Source organism: Atractosteus spatula, chromosome 28 (assembly GCF_055471065.1).
Source record: "Atractosteus spatula isolate fAtrSpa1 chromosome 28, fAtrSpa1.hap1, whole genome shotgun sequence".
Lineage (NCBI taxonomy): Eukaryota > Metazoa > Chordata > Actinopteri > Semionotiformes > Lepisosteidae > Atractosteus > Atractosteus spatula.
In genome coordinates this window covers 5,480,548-5,505,832 of record NC_142733.1, presented here as the reverse complement: position 1 = coordinate 5,505,832, position 25,285 = coordinate 5,480,548, and the positions used below count along the sequence as shown (strand labels likewise).

General features: G+C 45.8%; 3 protein-coding genes across 3 annotated transcripts; 2 read left to right on the top strand and 1 right to left on the bottom strand.

Moving 5' to 3' along the window:
• The first annotated feature begins 709 nt into the window (after positions 1–709).
• LOC148813836 (procathepsin L-like) lies at positions 710–4,994 on the top strand. Its single transcript, XM_088907870.1, has 8 exons — positions 710–746; positions 1,568–1,729; positions 1,965–2,087; positions 2,508–2,660; positions 2,838–3,068; positions 3,189–3,357; positions 4,059–4,182; positions 4,400–4,994. The coding sequence occupies exons 2-8, from the start codon at positions 1,607–1,609 to the stop codon at positions 4,497–4,499; spliced, it is 1,023 nt and encodes a 340-aa protein (XP_088763996.1). The 5' UTR covers positions 710–746; positions 1,568–1,606; the 3' UTR covers positions 4,500–4,994.
• Positions 4,995–5,717: 723 nt separating this feature from the next.
• Positions 5,718–8,292, top strand: timm13 (translocase of inner mitochondrial membrane 13 homolog (yeast)). The gene is made up of 3 exons (XM_088907884.1): positions 5,718–5,957; positions 7,167–7,235; positions 7,436–8,292. The coding sequence occupies exons 1-3, from the start codon at positions 5,835–5,837 to the stop codon at positions 7,532–7,534; spliced, it is 291 nt and encodes a 96-aa protein (XP_088764010.1). The 5' UTR covers positions 5,718–5,834; the 3' UTR covers positions 7,535–8,292.
• A 1,060-nt stretch (positions 8,293–9,352) lies between these two features.
• On the bottom strand, positions 9,353–19,895 carry tmprss9 (transmembrane serine protease 9). Its single transcript, XM_088907322.1, has 15 exons — positions 19,751–19,895; positions 19,049–19,176; positions 18,549–18,616; positions 17,632–17,807; positions 17,311–17,352; positions 16,923–17,036; positions 15,770–15,935; positions 14,829–15,103; positions 14,031–14,173; positions 13,490–13,742; positions 12,822–12,932; positions 12,138–12,306; positions 10,817–11,082; positions 9,925–10,061; positions 9,353–9,821 (listed from the first exon to the last, which is right to left on the bottom strand). The coding sequence occupies exons 1-15, from the start codon at positions 19,893–19,895 to the stop codon at positions 9,660–9,662; spliced, it is 2,355 nt and encodes a 784-aa protein (XP_088763448.1). The 3' UTR covers positions 9,353–9,659.
• Between the last annotated feature and the right edge of the window lie 5,390 nt (positions 19,896–25,285).

Genomic DNA, 25,285 nt, shown 5'->3' with positions numbered 1-25,285 from the left:
TTTCCAGCCCAGTCACTTTGGCGGATGCTCGGAGAGCTGGGGATCAGCAGCAGAGATAGAAAGTCAGTGGCACAACAGATGATGGAGGCAGCAGAAAAAACCTCCTGCTGGCTCTGGTACAGACAGGATGAACCATTACAGTCGCCACAGACCAGCAGTGGCTGATCATCACAGCTGTCCTGCTATCCTGAAGAAGTACCGTGTTACAGGACAAAACTTCTGTTTCCTCTCGTCTGTATTTGATACATATACATACAACACATGAAGTTTTTACAGTGATGGCTTCTGCGTAACTTCTTCTTACAAGATTCAGTCTCAGATGGAAAGCAGTGCAGTAGTGCTTTTGGACCACTAGCACTGATGCAATTTCATATTTTTTTCATTTGAGAAAGCAAACTCATGCCTTCGACCCTTTGCAGTGCACAGCGTATACATTTGAAATGGAAGTCTGCTTCTCAGTGTGGAATTAACCTCTGCCTTTTCCTTTGCAACTTGCACCCAGCTCCCCAAACATGCATTTGTGTGTGGATGTCACGTAATTAACAGGACTGTAATGTTTTTTTTGTCACGATTGCTTTTCTTAGAAATGGGGAACTGCACCAAAACCACAAGTAGACAGCAGGCATTAGTGTGGACCAATGAACGGGTTTGCCAGTTTGATCCCTTGTCTATAAAAGCAGCCTGTGTGAGACTCTGGTTTGTGTCTGGTCTTCGGTCCAGTTTCTCTGACACAGAAACAGACACGGGTAAGTAGCTCTTCAACCAGGACTGCACTACAAATCAACTGTGCTTGATTTTTTAATTTGTTTTGTTATTTGCATACTCTTCTCATTTCAATAACAATTGCATTTAAATTAATTTAAAAAAATAATATCATGACTTATTTTTGGAAGATAAGCATTCCTCTGTCTATATTTGTAAACAGAAGGGTTCTGAAAATTTCCAAATGCATATTCTTAAAAAATGCTCCTTTTTAATGTGTTTCATAGCTTCTCTTGCAGTACGATTAAAGTTTCAGCAATATCTCTGTCATTATCTTGACATAAATTGAGTATTCTGCAATTCAGGGTTTAAAGTGTCTCTAAAATGCACAGGCTGGAACTTCCTTTGGAGTACTTTTTCATAGTAAATCTGCATGGTAAATTTGGATCAAATTTTGTTCATACCTTGGCTCCATTGTATACGATCAGAATACAATAATACATTTACCATAGCAAATGATAACAAATTGATTCCAGTATCCAGCAGGTTTTGTAGGCAGCTATTAAATCATCAATTTCAAACGATTTGGAACAATTGAACTTATAGGTGATTCATTTGTAACAGAAATCGGAAGGATCTTCATTCCCCAAAGGTTCTTACGGGACCAGAGCTCCCTTAACTGAAAAAAAAATACTTGATGTCTCACTTCTAAGTGTTGTTAATCATTAAATACAGGTGAATGAGGGTGACCTATAAGACTGAGCCCCCCTGGCCCTACAAGGTGACATAAACTAAGGTAAATGTCCACAGAGGACTGGGTAGAGATGCCTCTCCTGCTGGTTTTAAAGTGTCCTGTGTGTTGCAGAAGGCAGGTGCCTGATCTCTGAGGAAGACTGAGACGAAGATGGCCGCTCTGGTCCTGCTGGTGCTCTTTGGGACAGCAATGTCCTCCCTGCAGCCTCAAGACCCTGAACTAAACAGCGCTTGGAACGCCTGGAAGAGTTTGCATGGGAGACAATATAGAGAGGTACTTTGTGTCCAAGGAAATCGCACAGTTTGTCAGTGTGCCTATGTTTTCAACTGAGAAACTGAACCATTTAAAATGTCCTATGAAATAGCTGATTTGTTTATCATTAGAAAATGCCACAATATTGTTTCTGTATTTGGAGTATTGCTATTTTCCACTTTCGTTCACCATGGTGTTCAACAGTGTTGTCTACCAGCTGCTTGACGTTGCTGTTAACCTGTTTTTTTTTGTGGAGGATGAGGAAGGCTATAGGAGGAAGGTCTGGGAGGACAACCTGCGTTTCATCGAGCAGCACAACCTGGAACACTCCCAGGGCAATCACAGCTATACGCTGGGCATGAATCACTTCGGGGATCTGGTAAGACGGCAAAATCACGAACCCGCTGAGAATTTCGCACAGCCCGTTGCGCCCCTGACACATCGAAGTAACAAACAAAGACATGACATACCCCTCAGATTCCAACAGCAAGCACAGACTTTACCGAGCAATGAAAACGCAGGCTAACAAATCTGTCTCCTAGCTGCAAATGGAATCGGCGAAACAGACGTCTTCTCCATAAACTCGGGCGCACACTAATGCGAATCCACAGAGCCAGTTAGCAAGCACAATGACGGTGCTCTTTGGTTTTTGATCGGGGAAAAAACTCTTTCGGCGGGCGCCGTGAGGATGCAGTTATTCACTACGGTCCAAAAAGCCACCCTGTGAAACAACAAAACAATTTGAGTGTGCGAATGAACCCCTCTGTTCATCCGTTAATCTCCAACCACTCTCCTTTAGACCCAGCAGGAGTTCAATGAGCTGATGACAGGATTTAGTCCTGATGAGTCCCTAGAGGACACTCCTGTCTCCAACTGGACAATTAGCCACAGAAGACGCCCAAGGGAGGTTGACTGGCGCAATAAAGGATATGTTACCAAAGTCAAGAACCAGGTGTGTTGGTCTTTAAATCAGTGACGTGCTTACCTCATTTAGCCATTTTCAGATTGTTCCTTTTATGCATCATTGCGTATGTTTTTTTTTTTATTTTTAAACTGTATTATATTTTCCTCCTAAATGAATCGAGAGGGTAATACTTGCTGATTGAAGCAACACTTGTGCTTGTCTCAGGGAGCCTGTGGATCCTGCTGGGCCTTCTCTGCCGTAGGAGCTCTGGAGGGTCAGCACTTCAGGAAGACGGGCAAGCTGGTGTCCCTGAGTGAGCAGAACCTGGTGGACTGTACCAAGAATAAAAAGTACATTAACTATGGCTGCAGAGGAGGGCTCATGGACAGAGCTTTTAAATACATCAAGGACAACAAGGGGATTGCCTCTGACAAGAGCTACCCTTACACTGCCAAGGTAACTTCATGATTTGGTAACTTTACATGATCCTACAGCTTTCAAATGTTTGGAATTTGCTGAGAGGACCGTGGTATTGACAGCACAGGAAGTTACTGTGTATGATTCCGTGTTTTCCAGGATAATGGAGGATGCCGATATAAGCCAGGCCAGAAAGCTGCCAGCTGCAGAGGTTTCAGATGGGTTCCTCATAGGAATGAGAGAGCCCTCAGAGATGCAGTGGCTTTCATTGGGCCCATATCTGTTGCCCTCGATGCCGGCCGGAGGACCTTCCAGTTCTACCGTTCTGGTGAGTGTGTACAGGTACAGAGTGTACAGAGTGCGCACAACGGGTAAAACAGGAAGGAGACTGGGAGAATGTTTCAGGGAACATGCCAGGGCTGTGAGGGTCAGATTTTTCCAAACCCATAGTTCCCCATTTCATCTCTAACGGCCATGATCATACTGATCTCTCCGGCCGCGTTCTCGAAGAGGGGTTTCGGAAACCTTAATGCAGAAAGACATCAGAAACCAACATCATCCTGAAACTAGGATCACACCTTCCCCCGTCTCTCGTTCCCTTCTAATCCTCTTCACGTCTCTCGACTTCGCACCACCTGAGTGTCCACTCTGCTCCTCTCCCAGCTTTTGTTCTCCTGTGCTTTATCAACTGCTGGTTTTCCTCTCTCTCTCACACCTGAAGAAGGCTCCACAGACGCAGCTCCCTAGTTGAGTTTGCACAATGAGTTCTGAACCCGTTCTGAGTATGTGAAGTTTGCTAGCCTGCACTTGCTTGTAATTGATTCCTGAGCAATGCCTAAACTTCACTGTTCAACCAGTACCTGCCTGCATGTCCATGATGACTGCAAATAACAGGTAAGGGGCTAGTCCCTGCACTTTAGTTTGTCCTGCTATTTCTATGTAGACTTTTAATTTATAGATGTGACAACTTTAATAAACAGGATATATCCGTAAACTGTTGTCTTAAACTTATTTTCATCTGCATTTCAGGAATTTACTATGATATAAAGTGCTCCAAAACTATAAACCATGCAGTCCTGGCAGTGGGCTATGGTGTTTCTTTTTTCAAATCTGCACACAGGTGCCCCACCAAATTCTGGATTTTGAAGAACAGGTAACAAGTAGTCATTTTTTTACAGTTTTACAGTACATAATTGTCACAATTACCAATCAAAGTCGTTTTACATTTATGTTCTGTCTTCTAGAGCATGTCACACGTGCCCACACTCTTGCCAGCAAGTGTAAACTTAGAATTGCTTCTCTCTTAAAGTTGCAGTTAACTCTCCCAGCTGGTCGTTGATCTGATTTGTGTTTTGGGGTTTGATTTGCAGCTGGGGTCGCCAGTGGGGTGACAAAGGATACATACGGCTGGCCAGGAACTACGGAAACCACTGTGGAATAGCCAGCTATGCAGTGTACCCCATTGTGTGAGACCTCTGTCCACAAGTGCTGCACAAGAAACTAAAATTCAGACCTAAGGGTGACGAAGAAACAAGATCACTTTATTCCATTCCACAACGCTACACAGAAATGTTTGTATTAAGGTTTTGCCTTGTAGGTCATATGTAATACAAAAAAACATTTTTAAGGAAGATGTGATCTAAAGGTTATTTGTCAGATTTGGCACTTGCCTTTTTCTTGAAGAAGTTATGTTTACAGTATTACTGAAACATTATTTCAAATTTAACATTCAGTTAAATTCCATCCTTCCTGTATTTTAGTTTCATGCAAACATAGCTTTAAGAGCCCAATAATGATCAGTGCCATTGCTTTCCTTTCTGTTATTATATTATCCAGCAGTGAATTCTTCAGCTATTATTTTCAGCAATAAACCGAACATCTCACCATCCTTTATGTACTCCAAGTACACAGTAAATGAAACCGTGATGTCAAACATTTGTAAACCTGGTATTATGGTTATTATGGTTCTGGTGCTGTTTTTGCAATAAAATTTATAGCAAAGCATCTTTGTTTTACTCTTGGAAATGCTGTGGTGTGGTCATAAGTACAAAGCCCCTTTAAGTGGGATGTTATTGGTTTAAATCCTAGAAACAGCTCCAGTCTGATTCCCAGCTGTATGAATGGATACAAGTTTGACTTGCTTTGAAAAAGTGTTAGAAAAATCTTATTTCAAGATTAGTTTCTAATGAAACTATCTAATTCAAGATTCTTTACATTATATTATCTGATAGAACTATACAGCAATATAAGACACATATAAACTCACAAGTGGATATATATATATATATTCAGTATATATAAATACACCTGAAATCACCCGAAGAAGACTTGACAGTCCACATCCGAAACGTTGTGTTTCTTTTCTTCTCTCTTCAGCACAGAATAAATCTTTACTTGTTCCTCGATATATAAATACAGTGTGATTGAAGAATTAATACCTTCGGTATGAATTAGTTCATTTTAAAATTAAATTTAAATTAATAAACAATAAAACATATTATATGCTGCTATTAATATGTTTTATACACATATTGGTTCATATATTTTTAATTATTTTATGGAGTCAATTAATGTACATAAAGAAACAAAAGTAAATATTTTACAATGTGATACAGTGCATCACTACACGCGAGACAAAAACGACATTTCCCAAAGTTCTTTGTATCCGGAAGTTATTTGCTAACTTCCGGCGCTTTTCAAGGACGAAGGGAGTCTTCAGTGGGGCTGTCTGTGTCTTTCACGTGGGACATTTAGGTTTTCGATCCGCTAAAGGTTGTCTAGTTTCCGAATCAAACCCGTCAGAACATGGACAGCTTTGGGTCTGATTTCTCTTCGGTCTCCTCCGGTTCCGGCAAGGTGGACACCGGTACGATCATGGAGCAGGTGAAAGTGCAGATAGCCGTGGCGAACGCACAGGAGCTGCTGCAGGTAGGACTGGGAAAGCCCAGGGTCCGAATCTCTGGCTCAGGCCGTGTGCCGGGTGTAGAAATATCACTTTCTACAAGTTCACTGTCGGCTTAAACAAAAAAACTTCACTCTGGTTTCGATACAACTGGATTAATGCAGTATTATTTTGCGACTGTATGCGTTATTTATCGAATACATTAAACAGTTATGAATAAGTAAATATCCAACAACATAATTGATTAATGTGCATGAGACTGACACTGCGATGTGTCTCTTTTCTTTTCATTTCGAAAGAGCTCCAGACGGTGCTGGCAATGTTTCAAGATCGCTTTAATTCATTTCTCAGCGCTAATTAGAAATGTTTGTATTAGGGTTTCGTGTTCTAGGTCATGTGGTCTGTAACATATCTTTAAACAAAACATGTTCTAAAAGGAAAGGTTATCCGTTAGATTTGGCATTTGCCTTTCTTTAAGAATCTCTTTCTGATGCTTTAGCATCGGTTTGCTGATCTCATACAGGATCGTAAATTTTTACGTTTTGTTACGTTTGTGTTGTTAATCTGGGTGGTCATTAAGATCAGATCACTTTATTGGCCATATACAATTTCTTGCATTAGGAATTCCTCTTTTCGCATACCCCAGCTTGCTCTCCATGAGAGACAGACAGGAAGAGAAGCTTGGGGTCAGAGCGCAGGGTCAGCCATTTATACGGCGCCCCTGGAGCAGTTGGGGTTAAGGGCCTTGCTCAGGGGCCCAACGGAGTAGGATTCCTCTGCTGGCCGCGGGATTTGAACCAGCAACCTTCCAGCCACAGGCGCAGATCCTGAGTCACAGTGCCACCACTCCGCCCCACATTACCCATGTGGACGGATTAATAATAGCCTCAGTATTAAAGAGTTTTAAAGAGGAGGTGTGCGCTTTCAGTGTCCAGTTACGATTCACAGTTATCGCATGTGTAAGTGTAAGCAATTAATATTATTATTGTTATGTGCTGGTGATGGAGCAGGACAGAGGTTTTGAGCCATAAGGAAAGACTTGTGTCTTTTTCCTGCCTTGACGACGCTTTACGGAGATACAGAAAAACTGTCACCCCTCTGTGAGTCACTTTAAAGCCTGTCAAGAGCTAGTGGCCCCGGCTGTTTGCTTTATGAAGAGCCTGTCTTTTGAATGGCGTTGTAGCAGAGCACACCGTGACGTCACTCTCAATACGCTGTCTGGTTTTCTGTTCTAGAGGATGACGGACAAGTGCTTCAAGAAGTGTATCGGAAAGCCAGGCGGCACGCTGGACAACTCTGAACAGGTGATCATGGGTGTCCTATGGGAACCTTTGGTTTATATATCGGTGGGGGAGTTTAATCACAGTACCGTGGGAACACCCCGGGCTTAGATCGGGTTAGAAATGAGAGCAGGCCGTTTGGCGTCTAGCAGACCCTGTGAACCTCTGGGGCTGCGGCCTGAGGGTCCAGCTGCAGTAGACTGACCTGACGTTTTCCTTTGCAGAAGTGTATCGCCATGTGCATGGACCGCTACATGGATGCGTGGAACACGGTCTCGCGGGCATACAACTCCCGGCTGCAGAGGGAGAGGGCACGGATCTAGCCCGCCCACGCTGCACCCTTCCTGGGCTCGTGCTCGAGGTACAGACAGGCTGTGGGACACCCACCCAGGAACGTTCAACACCGTCCGGCCTGGACTGCCGTGCCTGTGCTTTTCAACTGCGGGGGAGAACAAAGGCTCTTTGGCCTTCCTGCACCGACGGCGATGTGTCGGGTTTTTACACCTTCAGATCCTTTCAGTTTTGTTGACCCTTGAGCCACGAGAGCATCGCCGATGAGCAGCGGGGAAGAAAGACAGACAGTTTGCCACTTCCGCGTGTTGTAGTGCAATCGCCCAGGGCTTTGTGGGAAATCGTTCAGGTTGTCTGATCTGGTCGCTTTACAAGTGTCGCTTTTCTGACCCGCTCCTGCAAACGAGATGTCGTCTTCAGTGCAGCGTTCCTCCTTGTCGATCCCAGGCTGTCTGTTGAGTGCTACGTGGCCCGTGCAGTCGTTTCTAGTCCTGCAGAGGAGACTCGGTGGAAGACGTTGAGGTCAGTTCCATGCTGAAAAGTAAAAACAAAAAGAAACGTTTTGGCGCCCATGGCAGCGCCTGTAGGGGTCTTGAAAGCTGGAAGGTTGCTTTGTCTTTCTGTCTGCTTTTCAGCATGGACCTCTCCTCATTCCATAGCAGCCCTCATGCTGACTTGAAGTCATCCCTGGACCACACTGTTTTCAGTGCTGACCTCAGTGGCTCGCACAGGCATCTTGGCCACGACCATTTCGCGACAGTTTTGCAGAATAAAGGAACGAATGAATTTAGGTGCCTGTCATCTGTTCATTGAATCGGTACGGTTACAGTGCATCCCCCCCCCCCCCTCCAAAAAATAATGGCATCTCCTTCAGATTTATTTTTTTCCCCCTTTTCAGGAATTGAATGCACATTTAGTTTTCAAGTTGCTGTTTTTGCAGACTTGTGTTTTCACTATAGCTGTGCTGGCATTCAATATAGGCAAAAGAACAAAACTGCTTAAACAATAAGCTGGGAAGGTATTTTCAGATATCGTTTTAATTTAGTGCAGGACAGAATGAACACGTTTAAGATGGAGGATTGCCGTAACTGCAGAGGAATGAACAGGAGGGAAAGAAACGGTGAACTGCCACCAGTGTTGGGATAATTGACCTTGTTATTTTCCCCAGGAATATGTATTACAGAGGGCCCAGAAAGGCTACAAACTCAAGTTAATGAAGCTGGAAAACAAAAGGTAACAACGGAATAATGGTACAGTTCATGATGTGACATCTGGCTTTTTATCTGAGTGCCAGGACTGCAGACCACATTGATTTACATTTTTAGCTGAGTTATCTCTTTCCGTCTTATGTGCTTACAGCACAGACATAATAGTTGCAAAGAAGACATTTCAGAACCATTTCTGTTATCACCCACTGTTTTCTGTTAGCATTTCTGTTGGTGTGGTCACTAGATCTAATCAAACATTCGTGTCTCAAGATGGTGTTTAATTTTAAAGATATTTCAAAACCCAAATGGATTACAAGCGGAGCTTTTCACATCCTGCTTTATGCAGAAAATAGTGTCGGCCTGTTTGCGCCCAGATTCGTTTATCACGGTAGACAGTGCGGATGAGCTGATGGTTGCTTCTCTCGCGTGGTTGGGACGATGGAGTGAGACAGAGAATTGCCCGTATTAGAAAAGACCATCACCACCTCCTTCGATTTTATTCCAGGCTGGGCTTTCAGCGTGCGTGGAGCATCACAACCTCCACATCGCTCCTTTCGAACACAAACAGGGAAACGGGACACAGGATGCCCTTCTTTAAGGTGTAGTGCCCAGGCGGGTGGCTGACAGAGAGTAGTGTTATTATGCAGTAAGCCGGGTGTTGGGTTGACAGCCAATATATATTATACAGTATGTATAATGAGTCTTGACTCGCAAATAAGCCGGTAGTATTTCTTATTTGCCTGCAACTGTTGTTCAGGGTTTGCAATTGTAATAATACTAGGATGTGGATGAAAGGTGATTGGGGAAACCCTTCGGTCAGTCCATTTTCAGATCGTGTTCGTGTGCTGTTTTTCGAAGATGGTAGTGTTGTGATGGCACGGAGCTCCTGTACCCCTTGCCCAGCAGTCTGTCGCCCTCGTTGATTGCAGCCAGGTCCAGGCGGGGCGTCCTAGAAAGGCAGGTACTGGGCCATCCACTGGCGGACGGCGGTGAGCCGCACGTACACCCCCGGGAAGCCGTTTCGGCCGCAGCCGCGGCCCCAGCTGGTGACCCCTGCCAGGAACCAGCGTCCCGAGGCCTCCTGACATGACAGGGGTCCCCCCGAATCGCCCTGTGGGAGGGGGAGAGGAAGAGCGTCGCTCACTGTCCCGGGACGAGGGGTCCCGGAGAAGAGAGAAAAGAGCAGACGGACTGGGGTCGCGCCCTGGCCGTACCGTGCAGGTGTCTGTGCCCCCTTCCATGAAGCCGGCGCACAGCATGCTGCTGGTCAGCCCGTTGGCGTACGAGCGCTGGCACTCCGATTGGCTGATGATGTCGACCGAGGCTTTTTGGAGGATGGCGGCTGGCGACCCTGCGCATCAGGGTAATAAAATAGGAGTTATCTTTTTCCCACCCCCGAGTTTGGTGTTTTTACAGGTCCTAAAGAGCTTTAGCTTGTATCCCTCAGCCATGCGTTTCCCGGCAAGTTTCACACGCTCAAATCGTTTGTTTTAATTAATAATAATTAATAAATCCTTACACTTATATAGTGCTTTTTTGGACACTCCACTCAAAGCGCTTAACAGGTAATGGGGATCCCCTCCACCACCACCAGTGTGCAGCCCCACCTGGATGAGGCGCCAGTCCGCTCCCCACACACCAGCTCTCAGTGGGGAGGAGAGCAGAGTGATGAAGCCAGTTCAGAGAGGGGGATTATTAGGAGGCCATGATTGGTGGAGCCCAGGGGGACAGCTGGCCAGGACATCAGGGTAACACCCCTTCTCTTTTAGAGAAACAACCTGGGATTTTTCATTACCACAGAGAGTCAGGACCTCAGTTTTAAGTCCCATCCAAAAAGCACCTTTTTACATTATAGTGTCCCCATCACTGTACTGGGGCATTAGGACCCTCACAGACCGCAGCATGAGCGCCCCCTACTGGTCCCACTAACACCTCTACCAGCAGCAGCCATAGCCATGTTCACATCTGCTGAGCTTCAGCAGGGCTGCCAGTTGTGAGCTGCAGGGTGATATGGCTGCTGGCAATGAGTCAGAAAGTGCAAGCGATGTTCTCCCGGCGTTAACCCTGGCATGCAGGGGGCCCTGCAGGAGCGTCTCGGAGGCCCACCTCCTTCCTTCAGCATTCCCCAGCCGGTGACGAAGCACTGCGCCCGCTCGGGGAAGCGGTGGGCGGGCGAGGGCAGGCAGGCCGGCCGCACGGTGCTGGTGCGGGGCGCGGGCACGGACAGCTCCAGCAGGGCCACGTCGAAGTCCATGGTGGTGGAGTTGTAGGCGGGGTGCAGGATGATGCGGCGCAGGGGGATCGCAACCCCCCCTTTCCCTGAGGGAAGGAGGGAGCCCAGGCTGGCGGTCCAGCTGTTTGGGGTCAGCTGGCTGCAAGAGACCCAAAACTTAAAGATTAGCCTGATGGTACAAAAGCATCCTGGTATGTGCCCCATCCTGGAGAAGCCCCATCAACAGCCCCCCCTAATCGTCTTCCAATAAAATCACTAGTGTGGCGTGGGGGCCCAATGGCTACTATTGCTGCCTTGTAGCACTGGGCCCTGTGTTCATTTCCTGGGGTGCTGTCTGTGTGGAGTTTGCATGTTCTCCCTGTGTTCATGTGGCGGTGGGGTGGCTCTGTGGCTAGGGATCTGCGCCTGTGGCTGGAAGGTTGCCGGTTCGTATCCCGCGGCCTGGCAGAGGAATCCTACTGCTTTGGGCCCCTGAGCAAGGCCCTTAACCCCAGCTGCTCCAGGGGTGCCGTATAAATGGCTGACCCTGCGCTCTGACCCCAAGCTTCTCTCTCCCTGTCTGTGTGTCTCATGGAGAGCAAGCTGGGGTATGTGAAAAGACGAATTCCTAATGCAAAAAATTGCATAGGGCCAATAAAGTAATCTGATCTTATATCTTTCCTGCAGGTGCTCTGGTTTCTTGCCACGGTGCACAGACATGCTGGTAGGTGAATTGGCTTCTGGAAAAATTGGCCCTGCTGTGAGTGCACGTGTTTGTGTCAGTGTGCGGCCCTGTGATGGTCTGGAGTCCCACGCGGGGGATACCCTGCCTTGTGCCTGTTGCTTGCCGAGATAGACTCCTGCTAACCTCCGTGACCCTGAATTGGAGGACAGATGGATGGGTGAATAAAAATGCTTTAAACTCTCAAGCCAGTGAATTTCGCTGCATCGCATGGCATTCTAATGAGGACACAGCCCCTCTGCTTACAGTGCAGAAAGGTGTGTTCTAACGTGCATAGAAGAATCGATTGTGCTCCACGCTGACAGATGTGTGGTATTTTTGACTAGTTGGATAAACCTGGCAAATTACTCAATGCAATCTGTTAAAGAGTATTTGTTTGACATATTTCTGAAAGGGGGAGCTTGCACGGCGCGTAGGTAAAGCTTTTACAGCCAGGGGCCTGACAGGGAGAGCACGGAGCAGCGGGAGCGTACTTGTTGAAGCAGTGGGCGGCTGTCAGGAGCCACTTGCTGTGGACGAGCGTGGCTCCACACCGGTGGGAGCGCTGGAACTGCACGCTGCCCATCCACGGCCACTCCCCCCTCCGCGCCGCCGTGCCGCCCACGATCTTCTGGAAGCCGATCGCCGGCCTGTCCCCGCAGTCTGGAAAAGAGAGCGTGGTGCCGGGATACATAAATCCAGGATGCATGTCTGAGTCTACAAGGTAGAGGCGCCACGTCTCATTGGCTGCACGCAGGTGTGTGGGAAGTTCCTGAAAATTTCCGGGAATCTGCCTAGACGGTTCGATCTACTTCTACTATGATAAAAGGCAAACAATTCCTAAAAATGAGCTGGTCGGTAATATTCTGCAGGGTTTTCACCAACAATTCGTGAATGGTGAACGTGTTCCTCAACACTTCACGGAAATCATTGCATAGTGTTAAAGACTAAGTCTTAGTTCCAGGTGGGAATCTGCCGCTTAACAAGAAAATAGAGTTAATCAAAACCCATACATGCCCAACTCTACTATGCATCTCGGAAACTGATCTAGATGAATTGCAGTTCTTGCTAACTGACTTGTGAGCGCAATTAAACTCTTCCTACAGATGTCGCGACGTGAAACGCGTTCCGCTCGGTGATATTTTGCACGTGATTCAGCACTTCTGCTGAGCACGCACCGCAGTTCCGCTCATCAGCCCCGTTCTTGCAGTCGTTGACCCCATCGCACTCTGGGTTGATTTTGCTGATACACGCCCCCGGCGCACACTTGAAATGACTGCTGCAGTTCACTCGTGGCAGCCCTGCAGAGATCACACTTCATAAACACACAAACGTCGGCCTCGGCACCGAGACCACGGTGCTGTTATGGATGGCGAAACATTTGGTTATGCTTATCACCTCGACCTCTTAAAACAGAACTGCTTACAATTAGCAATACCAATCACCCCACCTTTTTAGTCTGCTGAAGCGGATATAGGCAGTCAGTCCACATTAAACGTTTTTGGGGAAAAAAAACCAAAACAATTGAAAGCCTGCGCTGTTAGCTGAGCTTTAAACTACCTGCATCCTCCTGTCTTACCTTCTAAAAGTGTGCGATGCAAACGTTTTGTACATTTGTGTTGGGGTTGCGTTTAAAATTCAAAGTGATCGACCTCTGGTATATTACTACGACGGAATTTGTCGGGATTTTTTTTCCCCCGAGGTGACTTACGGTAATACAAGAGATCTAAAATAACACAACAAAAATACAAAATAATGTGGGGAAAAAAAAACATTTCCTGCAAACAAATAAGCAAGGGAGAGCATGCTGTTGATTTAAGCTCATGTAGAGGGGTGTTGGTGTTACCTGCTGTGGTGGGGGAGGCTGGGACAGTACTGGAGGTAGAGGTGGGCACTGCTGGGGCAGTAGGACTGGTGTTCACAGGGGCAGCAGTGGGTTCTGGGCTGGTATGACTGAGAATCCATTGCCTCAGCTTCGTGACACGGGAGTAGATGCCAGGGTTATTGGCCTGAGCGCAGCCCACTCCCCAGCTCACAATTCCAGCCAGAAAGAATCGTCCTGCTGCGTTTTCACACGCCAGGGGGCCTCCAGAATCGCCCTGCATTTGTACACAGACAGGGTGCGATAAATCAGAACACGGGTGCAAATCAAATTTTGTGTCGGCCTTGCAAAAGCTTCCTGCATGCGTTGCAAACACTAAAGCAGAAATAGACAGCCCAGAGCTAGTATAACAGAACGGTTTGGTTCCACAGACCCAAGCATGCAGAGTTGCAATCTGAAATAAGAACCAGAAACAAAACTCCTGTCTTCCTCAGCCAGATCAGCTTGGACAGTGTGGAAAAGAATCTGACTCCTTTGCACTACAGTGCAGGCGGTGCCCCCTGACCTGGCAGGAGTCGATCTTGCCCTCCATGAAGCCGGCGCACATCATGTTGTCGGTGATGGCTCCGCTGTAGGAGTAGGAGGCGTTGCAGATGCCCGAGTCGATGATCTTCACCACAGCCTTCTGCAGAGTGGACGGCAGTTTGTCTGGTCAGAGACACACAAGGCAGGGCTGAGGACATAGCAAGCAAGCCAGTTCCATCGAAGCAATAGAGCGTCTCAGGAAGATCTAGCACATGTCATCCTTCATCTCTTCGATTGAAATTTTTATTACAGGAGTTATTACAGAATTACATTTCACTTGCATATAATAAAGAAGCATAGAACCTGGTATTAATTACATACAAAGGAAAAAAAACGTGACAAAAATATCAATTAATTCCTAGCTAGTTTTATAGAATTAGCCAATTCCTATAATATTATACAGCAAAAGACATTTTTTGAATAAGTGTCACAATATAAACTTTGTTTATGACAGTGGTCACATTTGCTAAAACATTTGTAGCATTAGACTGGAGCTGTGGAAAATCCAGTTTGCCTTTTGTTGTGAATGTGGATTATCTCTAAGAGGATCTAATATTGTCTTAATCCACAGAGCAAGCAAAAAGAGCATCCAAACCTTCCCAGTTTACCAAGATGTACCCCAAAAATATAACTCAAAAGGATGTAATTGGGGTTTAATTACTTTATGCTTTTCGAAAGAGAGGGCTCCAGCTAGGAGCACCGGAGCTAACGAGCTCGTTTGCAAAAGCGACATTGAGGAAACCGTTTCAGTGATCGGCTCCAGAGCCTCCAGACTCACCGCTGAACTGGCTGAGCTGCCCCCAGCCGGACACCAGGCAGCGCTGCTCGGGCACGAACACGTGGGAGGGAGCCGGCAGGCAGATGGGCTGGATGTAGGGGCCGAAGGTCAGGGGCGTCTCCAGCTCCAGAACCGTGACGTCGTTGTCGGTAGTCAGGTGGTCGTAGCGCGGGGAGACGATAAGGGACTTGACGTTGATCAGCCTGGACAGGGGCTCCCCACCGCTCACCTGGGTCGCCCCCACCAGAGCCTTCCAGTCCTTCGGGTTGCGTGCCCTGCGGGGCGAGGCAAGGGCAGGTGAGGCATTCTGGGAAATGGTACCGCATTGCTCAGCCTACAGGGGGCCAGGGCAGGTAGCCTGGCCCTGTCCTTTACTAGAGAGAACTATTACCTCAGAGATCTGAGGAGAGAAGGGAAATCTGTGGAAAATAGAGGGCATAGACTGTACCTCAAGAATCTGTGATATTGACAGTAAAGGAAAAAAATGGGATTTGTCCTGTTTTGGAAATGTTTGAAAATGACTCAGAAAAATGCACCTGAACAAGAGAAATTATTGTTATGTAAATGTTGCCTTGTCTAACCTTAACAAGATCTGTTCATATATACAGTTGTAGGCATAGATATATTAATGTAAAGTTTTCTATTTTGTGATGATCTGTATTGGTGAAAAGTAAATAAAGCTCTTCGAAATGGAAATCGGGGACTTGTAGGCAGACTGAGAGGACCAGTCCTGGAAAGGGCAGAGAGCTGATGGTGGGGGAGGGGGAGGAGGGAGGTCAGGGAAAAGATAGAGATAGATAATACTTTCCGTAGGGAAATTGATGGAAAAAAAAAGCTTTTCATTGTGGGCTTGAACCCACACATTAGTCTGGGGATTTGAACCCGGACTCTCACCGCCCGCAGACCAGCACGCTACATGACGAGCCACAGCGCCGCATTACCTCTCGAAGCAGTGCGCGGCGCTGACGATCCACCTCTCGTTGACAATGGAGGCTCCGCAGGCGTGGTTCCCCCGCCACTGCAGACCGACTTGCCAGGGGAGCTCTCCCCTCTGGGCGTCCGCGCCCCCCACCACCCGGGTGGAGAGGGCAGGCCTCATTCCGCAGGCTGGAAATCACACCGGCCATCAGCGCCGCCGCCCAGGCTGGGAGCAGGGCAGCAGACCTTGGCCTGTCTTCCACATACTGCACAGGCGTTCGAGTCCCCAGGGGTTTTTTTAAACCCGCCCAGAGGGATGCACAGGCAACCCAATCTTGTTTTCAAAGACGGGTTGGAAAAGAAACTTGCTGCTGGGAAAGACCATAATCGGCCTCTGCAAGTGACAGTTCTGAACGTTAACGATTTGTTTCATTTGTCTGTTGCTCAGCAGTTCTGTAGACAAGCAATAGGTTTATTCCCTGCTGGAAAGAGAAGAAAGAAAACACAACGTTTTGGACGTGGAGGTGCTCAGACCTGAAGAAGGCTCCACGGCCGAAACGTTGTGTTTTCTCTCTTCTCTCTTCAGCATGGAATAAACCTATTACTTGTTCCTTTGCAGCCTACGCATGCTGATGCAGCTCCCCACCTGAACTATTGCTGTAGACATGCAGTTTTTCCATCTCCCTCTATGTGCATGTAAAAGCTATATGGTTGCATGTGTAAATGCATTACATAACATAACATCACTTTATTAACCCTTTACAATTTCTTGCATTAGGAATTATCTTTCGCATACCCCAGCTTGCTCTCCATGAGACACACATACACATGGATAGGGAGAGAGCCTGGGGTCAGAGAGCAGGGTCCGCCATTGTACGGCGCCCCTGGAGCAGTTGGGGTTAAGAGCCTTGCCCAGGGGCCCAACGGAGTAGGATTCCTCTGCCGGCTGCGGGATATGAACCTTCCAGCCACAGGCGCAGGTCCTTAACCACAGAGCCACTGCTCTTCCCCAAACTGCGTGATATTTGGCTCCCTTTCAAAACGTGAGGCAACAGGGTGGAATTACTTTCACCTCCAAACCTATTTTTTTTTCGGTATGACTAATGAGGTGCCGCTAGCGTCTTGCAGCCCAGGTATAATAGTACAGCAGTGCATGACACTCCGAGTCCCACATACCGCACTGGGCTTCGTCAGAGGCATCGGCGCAGTCCGCTACAAAGTCACATTTGGGGTTCATCTTGGTGACGCACTCCCCGTTGTCACAAGCGAAGGTCTTGGCAGGACAGCCGTCTGCGAACGTGAAGACACGAGAGACTGTGTCCAGAAAATAATTTTCCACCCCGCAGAGTTTAACGCCCTCCCCCCCCTCTTCCCCAAAGAAAGGATCAAATTAATGTCTGCTTTTCCAGGCTCTAGTTATGGCGTGGTTCTAATGGACCCAGACGTGCCGCAGTCCGGAACACGTTTCCTGTAAATCACATCGCTCCGTTATGTCAATGGCAATCAGGTTGAGGTTGGCCTCAAGTTGTTTTTTCCTTCGTTTTTAAGACTGCTCAAATCTCACCTTTCCGGCCTCCGATGTTATAAAAGGACTTCCCACTTGCTCCTGTAAAATGTAATGAAAACAAAAATGGAAATTTTCCTTTGCTTTAAGCAGGCCGTATCAAGGCTCGTGACATCTACTTCAGTGAAAGAATAAGACATTTATATTAAAGATGTGGAACTATTGGAACCCTACATGACATTGTCAGTAATAAATGTATTAAGTGGAGAGTGAATTTGTTTAAAGATCCTAGTGATTACAAATACTGGGGGTATTATTAGTGAAAATGTCTGAATCTAAAACAACAGAAGAATGTTAAGAAAGCCCTGTCTGTTGTCTTACCCAGCAGCACGATGGAGGTTATTTCCCCAAATCCAGACACCTCTAGGGGGCGCCCTTGAAGCAGGGTGTTCAGTCCCTGTCGCAGGATATCCTGGACAAGGACTTCAGGGAATGCCCGGACCCTCTCCACTCTGAATGTCATGCGAAAGGTCGCCATCACACTGCCCGTACTGTTCCTGTGTGGACAGAAAACGGCTTTTTTTTTAGTGCGAATAAAAATTGGGGGTTTTAAGATACTGTAGGTGTCAGAAAAGTGACCTCGGAGATCACTGGCCTGTGGTGGCCGCATATTCACAGTGACGTCGTTTTTTGATTGGTCGGTTTATCCAGTCATTGTGATGCAGATTTCACTACAGTGAATGTGAGATGGGATAGAGCAGCGTGCAACGGTTTAATTTTACCCTCCTGGTGATGTGTTGCTACAATAGTGATTCTGCTCTGTACGAGAAGAACCACAGGTTCACACATCGGGTGTCTGTGCTTGGCTGAGAAGTCAGTGGTATGAAGCTCCTATCCCTCTAATTCAGAACCCCCCTATTAAAGGTATGTGCTGAAAGCCTTCGTTTTAAAGATGGGAATCCACAAGGACTAATGAGCTGAGACAACAGCGGGTTCAAACAATTAGCTCATAGCAGCTTCAGGTTTTGCGAGATTAACTGAATGGAACCCTAAGGCAGACATTTTAAAAACCCTGAAGGATGGTTGCTTAGAGATGTAGATTTTTCAGGTCCACTGCAAAACAGGTACAGCATGAGCCTTTGTTATTAAAATCCTAATCTCATGCTTTTTACAGGACTGGTCTGCCTGTTGAGTCAAACCACAGGAGCTTTTCAGTGTCTGAAATAGCCTCGTGAACCCCAGTCTACTGCCTACTGAACACTCTTCTAACAAGACCACAGTCAAACAAATCCACTCACCCAAATTTAATTATGTCACTCTCCACAAAAGTATGTGCTACTGAGGAAGCAAGAAAGATGTGTCTGATCTGTGAGAGAGATAAAAACACGTTGTGCTTTACTTTCAGTTAACAATCCTTTTACATTCAAGTCTTATTTCAATTGTTTTCTCCACAGCAGTGCAATGCCCATATTCTGAATAGGTGCTTTTCTAGGAAAAACAATGATATGCAAACGTGTTTGTAGAATAAATTCAAGTGGGGAGCTGCGTCAGCAAGTGTAGGCTGCAAAGGAACAAGTAAAGGTTTATTCCAGGCTGAAAAGAGAAGAAAAGAAACACAACATTTCAGTTGTGGAGCCTACTTTGGGTGTGGATTCTCCTTATTTGGGTGTTTGTAGAATGTTTGTTAGCAATAAAAACATTGCAAAGATATGAATTAACCACACAGATATATTTAGTTTTCCCCTTCCCCACTTCTGTCAAATTTATTGTTGTTACTCCAGTCATGCCTCTCTCTCACCTTTCCCCTGAGTGTTGAGGACAGCACAATGTTGTATGCAGAAGTCTTGTCACGTAAACTTGCTTCATACTTGAGGCCTCTCAGTTCCACAGTCCTTATATAGCTGTGCTCCTCTTTAACAAGATAAGCTGCAACGAGAATTAAATGGAGTCTCTAAATCTCTTGGAAGAACAGGGATCTGTGACCTTACTCTTGCCTCCCTGGGCTGCATACAGTAAATAAATTCACACTGTGTCCTGGAAATTTTAATGTAAATTTTAGACTATGACTCTTTGCTCGGAGGGGTGGCATGGTAGTGCAGTGGTTTGCATTTCTGCCTCGCAGTGCTGGGGCCCTGGGTTCAATTCCTGGGGTGCTGTCTGTGTGGAGTTTGTATGTTCCCCTTGTGTTGTGTGGGCTTCCTCCCACAGTCCAAAAATGTACTGGTCGGTTAAGTGAGTGCTGGGAAAATTGGCACTAGTGGGAGTGTGTGCATGCCTGTGTCTGTGTGTCCTGTGCTGGACTGCTGTCTAGTCTGGGGTGTGTCCTGCCTTGTGCCCATTGCTTGCTGGGATAGGCTCCATCTCCCCTGTGGCTGGCCAGTTTGTAATGTGGGCATTTTGCTTTGGACAGGAAGTGGTAAAGAAGACTCAAGAGCTGTTTGAATGCCTGCCTAGTGAAGATCAGAGGACTGGGGGAGGAGTCAGGTTCTGCTTGACTCACCAATGAGGACACCTAGGAAGATTCCCAGGGTGATGAAGACCACGATGAAGACCACAGCCAAGACCTCACAGCAGTGTGAGTCCCTGAATCGAGGAGACGGGGGATTGCTCGCAGACTGTTTGTCCAGACCCTTCTTCAGTTCCATAGTGGTCGGAAATGGCTCAGCAAAGGTCGACTTCTATTGCTGGAGACAGACAGGAAAGTCACTGTCTTGCATAGTGTTCATTTTAGAAGTCACCATTACTGAGCCAACATGAAAGACAAGAATTCCTTAGCAAACACCTCCCCTTGCCCAGGCTGACCCACGGCGGCAAACGATTAGTACAGCCAACAGATAAACAAAAACGATAACATAAAGCAAAATAACGCTTCTTTCGGTGCTGGAATTAGAAAAATAAGCAGAAGAAGCCGAATTTCCTCTTAGAAACAATACAGTACAAAAAAAACCCTGTGTGTTCAAAGATCACACGTGCAGTGTTTAAATCCCTGGAAGAAGCTGTATAATCAATGGATCAATTAAACAAAATCTAGATGTGCTGAATGAGAACAGGAGGCCCTTCTTTAATCAAAGGGTTGTGGGAGTATGGAGGAAGGTACCCAGCCATGTTGTTGAAGCCTATTCTCTGTTTTCTTTCACAAAATGGCTGAATACGATCCTTGAATTAATAGGCTACCAACTACCAGACTGGCTAGATGGACCAACTGGCCTCCTTTCTTTTGTAACTGTTCTTATGATCAGTTCGTTTGAGAACTTAACACAGCATTTTAAAACAGACAGGTGGGACTTCCTGTATCTCACGGGTTATTTTTAAAAAGCATTGAGGGTTTTGGGTAAGTTAGTTCTCTCCGTACTAACTTTTAAATAGATTGTTATTCACATCTAAACATCAGAGCTCACAGATATAGTTACTCTTCTTGGGCTAAACACAAACTAGTTTTGTCGGTTGCAAATTACTAGCCACACATTTTGTATTATGCATGGACAGACTGTGAAATAAAAGACCAGTTGGATCAATGCAACAGCGCATCAACACATCTCTTTGTCTGCATCAGTTCATCTACACACAAGTGGCAATCTTTCAGTAACCCCGTCTTCTGAGATTCCTCTGTGCTCTGAGGCTATCTGGTCTGACCAGGAATCCCCAGTCCTAGTCTTGGAGGGTCAGTGTTTGTTGTCCAGCTGGGCTCCTAAAGACCTCAATCAGCTCATTACTGGATCTAAATGGACCTGTTTAACAGCTTCTCTTCAGGTGCTCTTGCTTTAAAGAAATGTGATGTGTAAACCGCACTATTAACCATATTAATCCAATACAAAACAGTGTAAAAGAACGCCCCCCCCCCAAATAGGTTACTAAGTCCATTTGCAAGCAACTATTTAATACAGACTTTTTTGCAGTAGCATTAGATATTGGTGACAGCTAATGGCCCAACTTGGAACACAGGGGAAAAGCGTTTTGTTCTAGTAGAATACAACATTAACATACTTTATTATTATTGTTGTTGTTGTTGTTGCGGTTGTGCTGAGATTTATCTGACCTTTTGGATTACCGATTCAAACGTGCTTTCGGATTTCGGCTTTCAGATGGTGAAAAACTGCTTTTTTTTTGTTCTCTGGTTAAAGTCTTATCATAATTCTTTTTTTTTAAATAATGTTCTATATTCTCTGTCCGCAGCTTCCCTCACCTTTTTTCCGAACTTGGGCGACCTCCCAAATTATCCGTTGTCCTCGAAAGAACCCAGGCCTCGTCTTCAGGTAGGTCGCTCGGTTTTGTTGCCAAGTGGTGAAACGTTTTGAGGCTGTAAGATTCTGTGCAACCTGTAAAGGGGGCGGGTGGGTTATATAAAGAGCACAGGTAACGTTAAACCTCCCTCCCAAATTCTGAGAGCCCCCCCTCCTCCCACCTGCAGGTATCGTGTTCCAAAAAGGCCGGCTCCCTACATCCACGCCCTTCCAGGCAGAGCTGTCCGCGCTGCAGGTGTGGGAACCGGACAGCATCGCCTAGAGATACTGTATTGAAGTGAACTGTTACTCTCAGTGCTCTGAACTTCATTTCGGAGGAATTTCAGTCGTGATTCCGAAGTCATCACCCCACCCTGCTCACTGCTCACAAACTGAGAAAAATACATGATCATTTTTTTAAAAGTTAAGAGTATCCCCCGCGACCCTGTATGGGATATAGCGATTAGACAATGAATGGATGGATTTAAAAGTATCGGGTTTCCTTCTAAATTGCTACAGACAACAACAAAAACCTCAGGACACTTTTCCTTTATGGGTCTTCTGTGAAGCCTTTATAACAGGAGTAAGGTTTTATTCTTCAAAACCATATTTGTTCTTCGATATCTTTGTTTTTTTGTATTTGGATTTTGTATTCGTATTTTCGTATTGTTTTATGCAAGCTTCGAAAATATCGAAAAGACCATAAGAACTGTACACGTTTTGTGGTGATATGAGAAACGGTGACTGGCCGGAGAGGGTCGTTAGTTGGTTGGTTACATGTTTTTTTTTTAACCAAGAAAAAAATAGTTGCTAACCTCTGCTGTTAACAGTGAGGGAATGGGACTATACTTTCCAACACGACTACAGAAATGGAAACACTGGGTTGCTACGCTTTGAAAGACTTATTATAGACTGACTGTGAGGGTGGCTAACAGTCAGCATGAGGTCATCGAATGATTCTTGTCTGGCAGCGATTTTGTGTCGAAACCTCGGAGAGACGATTAGCTTTAGAAAGATGGTGTTCGGTTCAACTGCCCGAGTCGCTCCGTGATGTACTGATGGATTCAGTCAATTGCTTCTTGCCATTCTCGGGCGCTTGCGGTGATCTCAACACCTTCTTTTTGCTCCTCAATCCCCGTGTTAGTCTCCTTTATTTGTAGATTAGCTCGAGTCTTGGGAAGTGTTTTCGTGTTTCTTTAGAGTTTGTCGGGGTTCGCACATCATGCTGCAATCAGGACTCATCTCTTCTCGAGATTTGAACCGTTTCTCACACACAGCAGAAGGCTGCAGTCATCACCCTTGTTAAGAACGGCCACATCTTCCTTTTAGGATTTTTTTAATAAAGCATTTATATACTGCTGTAGATCAAAATATTCGCATTACAACTAAAGCTCATGAGCAAACCAGTCATTTCATCAGACCAGCGTGAAATGCGTGACAAATCAGCCTGTTTAGGTACAGCTGTGTGCGTCTTAGAAGGTTAGAAATGAATCAGAAAGGTTGAAAAATGTAAATTGTTAGAATGGATTATCGAAAGAAATCATGGTTTATTTGGTCTGGCTGTATGCTTCTGCAAATTGTATTACAGTGAACAATCGTTCCGCTCATCTCGGCTCTGCGGTATTATGGTTGCCTTGAGACAATTTTAGAAATCGGTAGGTTTTGCAAGTAATTTTCCTTTTTAAGATGGTTAGTAGTGGAACTAAGGAAATACGATTCGCCAGGTTTTATTTGTTTTACTTCAGTGAGACATCCTGATTGCTTTTAAAAACAAAAAGTAGTAGTCTTGCAATGCTCATCGTGAGCAAACAGTCAGAGCCCAGCTGTTGTTGTACCCCGTTCAACAGAGCGCTCCAGTCGTTTGGAAAAGGGTGGGCTGTTGTTCTCTGCTACTTACAGGATTAAATACCTCACCTAAAGAGCACACTTACACAAGGGCTACACTCTAATAACGAACGAGTCAGACAAATTCACAACATTTGCAACGGCGACTCTCTCTTAAAACAACTATATTTAAGTATAAACGCGACCTGTACTGTAGTTCTCAACCAGTTTTCCTTTTAACCGGGGGATATGTTTTGCCCTGTACACAAAGTTATCGTATTCTTTCGCAAGGGAGGTTAGGAGAAATCGAATTCTGAAACATCGCTTTGGTCACTTTTCGGTAATGGTGCTGGGTTGTTGTTGTTGTTTTTTAAGTCATGACGTGTTATCTGGTGTACGGTATGTTCGCACCTCACGAAACACACGAGTGTTGGACAGCTTTTGTACAACGTGCGTACATTGGTTCAAAGTCGTCCGTTTTTAACTATTCGATACTGTGAGGACTGGAGTCCGTTTTCATTTGTGACTCCCTTGTGCTTATTTCACAAGGGCTTATTTTGTTGTCCTCCGGGCTACAGCGTTTATTCAGTATCTATTCCTGTCACCTCCGTCCTGTGCTGCGTTCCTGTGGCATGCCACTTATATTTTTTTAAAATTGGTGCCTTGTGGGTGAGTAACCCTATGTTTCTCGTCTATGACTACAAAATCCCCCCCATCCGCACACGCTGAACCACACACACCAAAAAACAAAAACAAAACTCCCGCTCCTTCAGCTACTGTGGTAGATATAAATACATTACTGTATATTTTATAAGGTCCCCAAGACTTTTCCCCAGGGCTGTTGAAAGGAGTTTGGTGTTCTGGGATGGCAAAGGAGTTAATCCTGAAAGAGTCTCCAGAGTATCTCGACTTGTGTGTGTCTATTTCTTCCCAAAGAAACACCCAGGTTATTGAGCAGGGATGTCAGTGTGTATGGAGCTCAAGCCACCCAACTAGACGGTTGAGGGTTCAAATCCCAGATGGAGAAAGAGCTGCTGTAGGCATGAGTAAGGTATCGTAGCCAGAATGCTCGAGCAAACCCATTGTCATTGTCACCTGTGAAACAGGTTAAAAAGTATATTAAGTACCACACTTGTGCTCGTTTCATCCTTTGTCTTTGCTTCATGGGTTACAGGTAAATGAGTTTCCAGTAACCTTTCCCACTGTCAGGCTTCATAATTTTGCTCTCAACCAATTTTTACCTGGGTCATAAAAACACACCTACCAGCGCTGGTCATGGCTGAAGCCCAGCTGATTTTCTTCCAGGTCTGTTCTGCTTGTATATTAATTGGTGCGTGTCTTAATCCAATCACACCAATTTAATACTTTCAGAGAATACTGAGAAATTGTGTGTTAAAAGCAAATCCAAAACTGAGACACAAAACTAAGCAAGCATTCTGGAGCTTTAGGACTACCGGTCAACACTAAAGAACAAAGACACCTTTCAAAGTGTTGTCTCTCCAGAGAGACTCCAGGCAGAGGCAGTTAAAGCCACAACTAGCTCTTTGTTAATGCACCAGGAGGTACATTGTAATCCTATTCTCTGCACACTCAGTGCTGCAGTGTGGTGTGAGCAGAGACAGGCTTTCAGATTGCAATCAACCTCCCCCTGCATCAGTCAGACCTATTTAGCACTGCCTGCCTAGTTCAGCCCAATGTTTCAAAAGACAGAAACCATTTCTACTGCAAACACAGGATGCCACACCTCTCTTACAGGTGATAATTGCAATAATACCGTTACAAATTTCCCTCAAGTTGTTGTGAAATCTGCTGCATAAAAGCTGGGGGGTATAGTACAATTTGTGACCCTTTTTTAATGGCACGCAAAACAACTAAAAACAATGCATAAAAAGAAATCGGGATTGGGGAACAGATTGGGGAATCTGCACAAGAATCAGAATCATTTGCCATCCAAGTGCAGACGCCAACCATCGATAAACACAAATATGTTG